The sequence below is a fragment of the Vespula vulgaris genome, chromosome 8, assembly GCF_905475345.1.
Source record: "Vespula vulgaris chromosome 8, iyVesVulg1.1, whole genome shotgun sequence".
NCBI classification, from domain to species: domain Eukaryota; kingdom Metazoa; phylum Arthropoda; class Insecta; order Hymenoptera; family Vespidae; genus Vespula; species Vespula vulgaris.
Window position 1 is genome coordinate 1,849,774 of NC_066593.1, and position 10,000 is coordinate 1,859,773.

At 27.9% G+C, this 10,000-nt stretch overlaps 3 protein-coding genes across 13 annotated transcripts in view; all 3 read right to left on the minus strand.

Moving 5' to 3' along the window:
* LOC127065482 (juvenile hormone epoxide hydrolase 1-like) overlaps nucleotides 1–3,174 on the minus strand; it is a 3,840-nt gene extending 666 nt beyond the window's left edge. Inside the window, exons 1-8 of one of the 2 annotated variants that reach the window (XM_050997887.1) lie at nucleotides 3,026–3,174; nucleotides 2,660–2,834; nucleotides 2,128–2,239; nucleotides 1,365–1,557; nucleotides 772–1,013; nucleotides 576–691; nucleotides 275–471; nucleotides 1–185 (exon numbers count right to left, since the gene is read on the minus strand). The exon at nucleotides 1–185 is cut by the window's left edge and continues 50 nt beyond it. In XM_050997887.1, coding sequence (XP_050853844.1) covers nucleotides 1–185; nucleotides 275–471; nucleotides 576–691; nucleotides 772–1,013; nucleotides 1,365–1,557; nucleotides 2,128–2,239; nucleotides 2,660–2,715 — 1,101 coding nt within the window. In that variant the 5' untranslated portion in view covers nucleotides 2,716–2,834; nucleotides 3,026–3,174. Of the gene's footprint in view, nucleotides 186–274; nucleotides 472–575; nucleotides 692–771; nucleotides 1,014–1,364; nucleotides 1,558–2,127; nucleotides 2,240–2,659 lie in introns of both variants that reach the window. The other variant, XM_050997888.1, reaches the window with a different exon arrangement.
* Nucleotides 3,175–4,150: 976 nt separating this feature from the next.
* On the minus strand, nucleotides 4,151–7,266 carry LOC127065481 (juvenile hormone epoxide hydrolase 1-like). Its single transcript, XM_050997886.1, has 8 exons — nucleotides 7,093–7,266; nucleotides 6,678–6,792; nucleotides 5,937–6,129; nucleotides 5,344–5,585; nucleotides 5,148–5,263; nucleotides 4,846–5,042; nucleotides 4,498–4,732; nucleotides 4,151–4,374 (listed from the first exon to the last, which is right to left on the minus strand). Exons 1-8 carry the CDS (start codon nucleotides 7,146–7,148, stop codon nucleotides 4,158–4,160), a joined length of 1,371 nt encoding a protein of 456 aa, XP_050853843.1. The 5' UTR covers nucleotides 7,149–7,266; the 3' UTR covers nucleotides 4,151–4,157.
* Nucleotides 7,267–8,187: 921 nt separating this feature from the next.
* The window catches only part of LOC127065485 (thyrotroph embryonic factor-like), a 95,623-nt gene continuing 93,810 nt past the window's right edge, over nucleotides 8,188–10,000 (minus strand). For all 10 annotated transcript variants that reach the window (XM_050997895.1, XM_050997897.1, XM_050997901.1 and 7 more), the window contains one exon: nucleotides 8,188–10,000. This exon is cut by the window's right edge and continues 6,583 nt beyond it. The gene's annotated coding sequence lies outside the window, so the exon portion shown is untranslated.

Consider the following 10,000-nt stretch of genomic DNA (forward strand, 5'->3'; position numbering starts at 1 on the left):
ACGCGCACTAGTTGTCATGGAATCGGTCACCCAGTATATCATGACATTATCCAAAAGTTCATCCAAAGTAAATTTTTCAAGTAGACCACCTTCCTTTTTATTTTTATATTCGGGATTCGTCCATGTATTAAATTTCTCAAGTATGTATCCTGCTAACGACACTGGTGAATTCGTCAATGCAAGACCTATATGAGAAAAAAAAAAAAATTAGAGAAACAATAATTCGTTTCCTTATTTTTTTCATTTTTAAATAATCTTCAAAATTTGTATATACCGATTGTGTCTGGTTTGGTAGCTTGTAAATGCATATATCCAGTTTCCTCCATTAGTCGATAAAAATGATCTTTGAATGGATACATTCTATGTTCATATTGTTTTTCAACAACCAGAGAAGGAAGGAACATTCCAAGAATATTCCAAAAGTTTAATGGCTTATTATAAATGCACATGTTCGAGTGTAATCCAATGACACTATATCGAAATAAAAAGACATTGGGATAGACAAAGACAACAGTCTTTTCAAAATTAAAAAAAAAAAAGAATAAAAAAAAATAAAATAAAAGAGATTTGTTTACTTTTCTGGATAAAGAGCAGCCATTGAAGATGTTATAACAGCACCCCAGTCACCTCCTTGAACGTAATATTTTTCAAAGCCTAATCTTGTCATGAGATTTTTAAAAATAGTACCCATCTAAAAACAAGAATTATTAAATATGATTAACATGACGAATAATTGATATAATAATTGTTAGATAAATGAATGTGTTATACATGAGCAGGCGCCAATCCAGGACGAACAGCACCATCGCTGAAACCATAACCGGGTAAAGATGGGACAACAAGTTCAAAAACAAAATCTCTGTCTGGCCTGGGTTTTGTTAACAATGGAATGATCTTTTGAAATTCGACGACCGAGCCGGGCCAACCATGGACCAAAAGTAATGGTAGAACTTTGACCTTTCTATCTTTTGGAAGATTCGATGGTTTAACGTGATAAAAATGGATGTCGAGACCTGTAAAGATAAATTGCACGATCAGAGGAGTTAATATTGAAGAAGAGTATGAAAGATCCTTGAAGTGATCTAGGTCTGACAGTCATAAGATAAACTAAAGTGAACTAACGGGAAGGAACGATAATAAAACAAGCTCCGAGATCGCAAGTAATCTTGTAATTACTAGAACGACAAGGTAAAGACCCTAACCGATCTATTTTAACGACGTAAAACAAAAGAAAAAGTTAAAATTTATCGTCGTAAAATTTTAGTTTTATTTCGTACATACCAAGCCTTACGATTGGATATAAGAATCGAATATGAATCGTGTTTTATAAAGAATAATAATTCGACAAGTTCTTCTTACGGTACCTTGGATGTTTGTTACGAATTGTGGATATTTATTGAGGAGTGATTGTCTCTCGGTCCAGTTATATTTATTATGCCAATATGCAATAATTTTTTTTAAATAAGGAGCTGGAAAACCATAAGTCCAAGCTGCGCCTTCTAATGGTTCTACATCCAATCTTGGATTCTCCAGACGTTTATTTAAATCATCGATGACCTTGATGACAGAGGAAAAAAAATAAGAGATAAAATAATTATCCAAAAATATGAGAGAAAGAGAGAGATAGATAGAATGATAGAAGGAATTATTTTAAATAAATATTGTCGATTACTTAAGTTTTCAAAAAATCGTGTGAAATCGTTTACATAATATGAAAAGAATTTACTAATATAAATACGTATAGATACAACATATTATTTCATTTCATTTTATTTTATTCCGAGTTGGTTATGTTAGAAAACTTACCAAGTCATGATGTTATCAATATATCTAAGCGCCATTTTTAATGAGGTAATTAATTATTACTTCGATAATAACCGACTCACGATATCCAGGACTTCTTTGATTATATATAATATAATTTGTATATGTATATGTATATATATATAAAATAAAATAAAATATAATATAATATATACATATAAAATATATATTATATAGAATAATAATTATTCGTTAATATATATATATACATACATACATACATATGTGTGTGTATTTGTATGTATGTATTTATATATCTATATATATTTATGTGTATATATTCTTTTTTTGATATTTATTTACCGATTTTGGTACGTCGATCTTGAACGGTCGAACGTCCTTCGAAGCTGCTTTATTCTTTTCCGGTCCCCAAAAAGTTTCTGGCAAATTTGGCTTCACGAGTTCATATTGAAATCTTTGTTGAAATAGGATAAAAACGAAACAGAAGAAAAAAATATATGATTACCATTATTATCTTTCTTCTAAATTACAATATCTAAGAATAGAAATGAACTCAATAATTAATCTATTATCGTGATTATTTTCGGCATAAGATTATTAAATATAATGGTATATTTTATGTATGTAACGATATTTAATTAATATATGTAGAGAATACATTGTATGTTAATTGTATGTTAATATCCTCGATTATTTTTACAGTTGGATATGAATTCAGATTCATGTTAATATAAAACGAATATATTGGAAATTGTATATTAACATGATATGTGATTCTCTATTTTTCTTTTTTTTTTAGTGTACATATATATATATATATATACACACATGCACATATATATACATATATAATATTATTTACTATATTACTTACATAAGATGATATAGACCAATAGATAGAACAAGTATAACCGTCGTAGTCTTCCACATCTTACGTCCGTTCCATACAACGTTCAAGAAGAAACTGAAGCAGATTGAGTGCTATACGATAAACCAGTTATTTTTCTTGACGAAATCAAATGAGAATCACTGGCGAATACACCAACAGCCTATAAGTGAAATAGTGTTATTAAAGTCATACACGTAGCTTCTAACAATAGCTAATATGATATCGTGTCACTCTATAGCAGTGACATTTTTTATCATTGATATTCTGATTAATCAGTTTGTATATGTATTTGTCTATCTGTACGTTAAAATATTCAAGTTAGAAATCGAAACCATTTGGTAACGTATGTACATAATCGTAATTTTGTAATGGAGGAACATCGTCCCGATATAATGAATTAACATTTATTTAATGATATATTTTTTTAAATTTATGTATCACAATCAAACAAACTAATTGGTTTTTTTAAATAAGACGTTCATATATTGTAATAAGACCAATAAACGCTACGAAAGCAAACTGTAGGAACGTTGAATATTACTACGTCTTAGGAAATAACGTATGGTGCTGTCATCTTGTATCTTCAGTTATACTATTTTAATAGTGTAACGCGTTGTTACCGACTGCGTTCTGGTTTTACTTTCTTATCGACATTTTATTGTCGATAATATAGAATTACAGATTTTAATATTATTTGAGAAATTCTATTATATATATATATATATATATATATATATATATATATATACATATATAATATATATATATACATATACATATATGTTCTATATATAATTATATTCTATATATATATATATATATGTATTTTAATTTATTAGTATAACTATCTATTTCAATTTGTTAACGAATAATGTTTATTATTAAGTAAAATCTTATTGTATTAGTTAAATTTAACTCACGATTACGATACAATCTGTTTTACAAACACTCGTTACTTCTACGTTATCGTTCAAATAAAAGTGACTAAGGTCTATGTTTTAATTCTGATTTATGATTAGATTGTCGGACAAACGTATATCTCTTAGAACGTGATTTTGCAAAAACGAAATATGTAGATTTCTTATACTACGTACTTATTATTCAAGAAATATCTACGATACAATGTTTAAGAAGCGAATATTTAAAAAATATGCGGCGTCATCAAATAGTCACTTTCTAGCAAACATTCTATCCGAATCATTATGATATTTTCTCTCTCGTTATCGTACTTTAAAGCATATATGATAATAAATAAATAAATAAATAAATAAATAAATAAATAAATAAATAAGTAAATAAATAAATAAATATACCAAGTGAAAGATGATCTAAAAAATATTTTTGTTCATATACATATAATAGATATAAATTTTTTATATACAGTTTTAAGTATTCGTAAAAAAAAAAAAAAAAAAAAAACCGAATATTTTTTATGTACTTTTAGATTTCTTCTTATTCTTTTCGGGAACCACAGTCTCTTATTTTATTTTCGTTTATTGGATAATTCCACAATTTTGCCAACGAATTCGAATATGTCATCTGCAAATATGATCGATTCTTCCATTGCTGCGAAATGACCACCTTTAGGCATATAATTGAATTGAATCAAATTCAAATATCTCGTACGAAGAACTTTCTCCGAAAAGTAGAAAAATTCTTGAGGAAATACGGCACATGCTGATGGTACGTTGATCGGTATTCTATATAAAATTAATAACTATATATATAACTACAAATATAAATTTATATATACAGTTTTTTTTTTTTTTTTTTTTAAGATTATCCTATCACATATTAATTATGATATTACGTAGGAAACTTACTCATGGATTTTTAAATCCCAATATTTCCGTGTAAATTGTTCAGCATAAAGACGCGCACTAGTTGTGAAAGAATCGGTCACCCAGTATATCATGAGATTATCCAAAAGTTCATTCAAAGTAAATTTTTCAAGTAGATCACCGTCGTTTCTAGTTCTGTAGTCGGGATTTGACCCCATACTAAATTTCTCGAGTATATATCCTGCCAATGATACTGGTGAATTTGTCAATGCCAAACCTGTGTAATGAAATTAAAAAAAAAAAATAAAAAAAAGAAAAATTAGTTAGAGAAACAATAATTCGTTTTCTTATTTTTTTCATTTATAATTAATCTTCCAAATTTATATATACCGATTGTGTCTGGCTTGGTAGCTTGTAAATGCAAATATCCAGTTTCCTCTATCAGTCGATAAAAATAATTTGTTAATGGATAAATTTTATGTTCGTATTGTTTGTCAACAACAAGAGAAGGAAAGAATGCTCCAAGAATATTCCAAAAGTTTAATGGATTTATATGAAAACACATGTTCGAGTGCAGTCCAATGATTCTATATCGATATAAACAGACATTGAGATAGACAAAGACAACAGTCTTTTCAAAATTAAAAAAAAAAAAGAATAAAAAAGAAATAAAATAAAAGAGATTTGATTACTTTTCTGGATAAAGAGCAGCCATTGAAGATGTTATAACAGCGCCCCAGTCACCTCCTTGAACGTAATATTTTTCAAAGCCTAATCTTGTCATGAGATTTTTAAAAATAGTACCCATCTAAAAACAAGAATTATTAAATATGATTAACATGACGAATAATTGATATAATAATTGTTAGATAAATGAATGTGTTATACATGAGCAGGCGCCAATCCAGGACGAACAGCACCATCGCTGAAACCATAACCGGGTAAAGATGGGACAACAAGTTCAAAAACAAAATCTCTGTCTGGCCTGGGTTTTGTTAACAATGGAATGATCTTTTGAAATTCGACGACCGAGCCGGGCCAACCATGGACCAAAAGTAATGGTAGAACTTTGACTTTTCTATCTTTTGGAAGATTCGATGGTTTAACGTGATAAAAATGGATGTCAAGACCTGTAAAGATAAATTGTACGATCAGAGGAGTTAATATTGAAGAAGAGTATGAAAGATCCTTGAAGTGATCTAGGTCTGATAGTCATAAGATAAACTGAAGTGAACTAACGGGAAGGAACGATAATAAAACACGCTCCGAGATCGCAAGTAATTTTGTAATTGCTAGAACGATAAGGCAAAGACCCTAACCGATCTATTTTAACGACGTAAAACAAAAGAAAAAGTTAAAATTTATCGTCGTAAAATTTTAGTTTTATTTCGTACATACCAAGCCTTACGATTGGATTTAAGAATCGAATATGAATCGTGTTTTATGAAGAATAGTAATTCGACAAGTTCTTCTTACGGTACCTTGGATGTTTGTTACGAATTGTGGATATTTGTTGAGAAGTGATTGTCTCTCGGTCCAGTTATATTCATTACGCCAATATTCAATGATTTTTTTTAAATAAGGAGCTGAAATACCATATGTCCAACCAACCCCTTCTAATGGTTCTACGTTCAATCTTGGATTTTCTAAACGTGTATTTAAATCATCGATGATCTTAACAAAGGAAAAAATGCAAGAGAAAAAATAATTATTCCGAGATATAAGATATATATAAGATATATATATTTAAAAATTACATGAGATAAGGTATATGTATATCTTGTAAAGATGTATATGATATCTCATGTAAAGATTAAATTTTTCTCTACCGATATAATTCAAGTTCTTCATAATTATTTATAAATTGTTTTCCATCATACGACTGACATAATGAATTTTACTCTCACACGAGTTTTTATTATAGAAATACGATAGGGAATCATATCGATAGATTATATATAGATCGTGTATATGTATATAATTTTTAATAAGATAAAATTATTTGCTTCTGTAAATAATATTATATTTTCTTGTAACGATAAAATACAATTATTATATACGTAATTTGCATTACATCTTACGCGAATGATCATTATTTGAGTCGTTCTTTCTTCTTTTTTAAATTTGTAACTTTTAAAAAAAAAGATGTTCGATCGTTAAATTAACGTATAATTTTTTTTCTTTCTTTTTCTTTTTCTTTTTCTTTTTTTATATTTACTTACCGATTTCGATACGTCGATCTTGAATGGTCGAATTTCCTTCGATGCCCCTTTATTCTTTTCCTGTCCCCAAAATGTTTCTGGCAAATCTGGCTTCACGAGTTTTGATCTTTGGAATCTTTAATGTAAAAGAACGGAACATCAAAAATATATTTCTTTTTTATTTGTAATATCTAGATAAAAAACAAAAAATGGAGTTAATATAACGCGTTAATGTAACTTTTTGAAAAACGTGCTTCCGATAACCATTAGAATATTTACAATGATCATAATCATTAAATTAGTTGATTATTATTTTAAGCAGAGAGCGAATACTAATTTTAATATTAATTTTATTTACAATAAAAAATTGTATGTGAACTGAGATGTTAATTATATTTTAAATATATTATCTATTAGAATCCAATATATCACTTACATAAAATAATATAGACCAATGGATAAAAGTAATATAACAATCGTAGTCTTGCACATCTCGCATCCGTCAAGTACAATGACTAAGAGGGAACTAACAGAAAGTAGTAAGACGCTGTAGTGTTTTTCGATGAATTTACAATTTTTTTTGGATGAAATCGAATGAGAACACCTGGTATATAACAAAGTTTTAATCGCGTATCGTGGTTCTTCCATAGTTGTGACATTTTTTATCATTGATATACCAATTATTTCATGTCAGAGTTGAGGATGTATGTGTGCGTCTGCGCCTGATATTGAAATATTCAACGCGAAAGAAATCGAAGATACCATTAAATATATACTATCGTGGTATTGCGGTTGAGAAACGTTTTCTCGATATAATCAATTAATATCCATTTAATTAGATATTTTCCAATTTGTATATCAATCGAAAGACCTCAATGGTATCTATCGGTAAGATATTAATGTATTATAATAAGAGTTATAAACAACTAGAATATAAACATCGAATATCACCATGAACATTAGAAAATAAAACATGTGCTGCCATCGTGCGTCTTCAATTATACTATTTTAATATTATAACGCGTTATTACCGACTGCGTTGGGTGCTTATTTTTTTTTATCGACGTTTAATTGTCGATAATATAGAATTACAGATTCTGATAATATCGTTCGAGAAATTCAATTATATATATATATATATATATATATATATATATATATATATAATGCAATTTATTAATCATAATTATGTATTTTAGTTTATTAACAAAAAATGTTTGAAACTTTTTTTTTGCTATATTCTATCTTGTCCTATTATTGAATGCAGTATAATTTTTTTTTAACTCGAGCATTTTCTAACTTTTACATTTTTTTACTAACAGCCCCTACTGACAGGCAACCAGATGTACGTGATTGTTTCACGTGAAATCACTTCGTAGGAACTCGAAAAAAAAATTTTCAATTAGATTGGACTATACTTACCTCGATCGTCGAAATCGATCTAAGAACGATGGTTATCGTTTTTTGATAGGTAGAAAAACAGATGTGTATAATCGGGATGGTGTAAGGTATCGTATAAACAATCCGAGGATTCAATTAAAACAATAACAAATACATATTTATATATTTCTCGAAATGTGACACAGTAGATTTTCCATTTAAGTCTGCTGGTTGTCGTGAATATTTCGTTATATTATTTTTCTTTTTTCTTTTTATTTTTCTTGCACCTTTCACACATTTGTCTTCTCTTTTATCGTCTCGCATTTTTATAATGGATCGGATGGCGATTCATCATCATCATCATCATCAGCATCATCATCATTATTATTATTATTATCATTATCATCATGATCATCATCATCATCATTATCATCATCATCATCATCGTCTTCGTCATTATCATTATCATCATTATCATCATCATTATTATTATCATTATCATCATCATCATGGACGCGGCATATACATATCATCTATTTCCTTTTTTTATGTATTTATATTAACAAAATTCTATTTGGAGCAAAGCGCTTGCGGTTCGCGCCTATCGCGTTTACTAGTATTCATTTACTACGATAATTTTTTTTTCTTTTTGATATATATATATATATATATATATATATATATATACATATATACTTTTTTGTAATACATATATATTTTTTTATGTAATAATCTTTTGCAATTATCACTATCGTCGGATTATGTTGCGCACACACCGACTATGCTATTGAGCTTCTTCCTTTTTCTCTTTCTTCTTCTTTGCTCGTTTTTTTTTTCTTTTTCTATTTTCTTGCTTTTTTTTTTTATTTATTTATTTACGTATTTATTTATTTTTTATTTTTTATTTTAAATAGACCAATAACCCTAAATCGAGATCCACCAATAATCATCATTTCGTACATTTAAACATTGTTATTAGCAATAAAAAATACGTCGTTCGTGGCGCGCGAGATGGCAGTCTTGGATATGTGAACGAAAGGATAAAAAGACTTGATCTGTTCTTCTTTCTTTCTTTTTTTTCCTCTTATTATTATTGTTATTATTATTATGATTATTATGATTATGATTATTATTATTATTATTATTATTATTATTATTATATATTACTTCTTCTGTTTGTTTTTCTCTCTTTCTTTCCTTTTTCTCTCTTTTCTTCACGTTATCATTGATTTTGTTATCAAAGTAAATGCTAGTGCGTTAAGTAAAATAGTTAACAGATATTAATGCCGTCTTTTTTGTTTATTAGACGGCATTAATCAAATGATCGATTGCCTAATAACAATGATCAATGTACACATTTCGCACGCGCACTACAAATTATTTATTTATATCTATATATGGGTTTCTTCTTTTTTTGTTTCTTTTTTCTTTTTTCATTTCTTTAAATTATCTCGCTGTGTCGCTCATCTACAAACGCAGGTGTGTGTGTATCTGTATGTATGTATGTGTTTTTTTTTTGTCATATATTTTCTAATGCTTTTATCGAAATTCTATGTGGATCTCTCTCTCTCTCTCTCTCTATCTCTCTCTCGCAGTAGCAACCTTAAATAAATTTAACTAACTACGTAGCAGGCTTTTGTTGTTGTTGTTGTTGTTGCTTTATATTTTTTTTATTTTTTCTCATTATTCTTGTTTTTACTATTGTTGTCGTTTTTGTTGTTATATGTTATTAATTATTATAATTATCATTAATATTAATTGTTATTAATATACGCAAGGCAATCGTAAAAGAGCGTCGTCGAGCGATTTCGCATATATTCGGAAGGTGTTTCTTTTCTTTTTTCTTCGTTCATTCATTCTTTCTTTTTTTATTAAAAGTACATATATATATATATATATATATATATATATATATATATTTATATGTGTATATATATATACACATATATAGGAGCTAAAGGTAT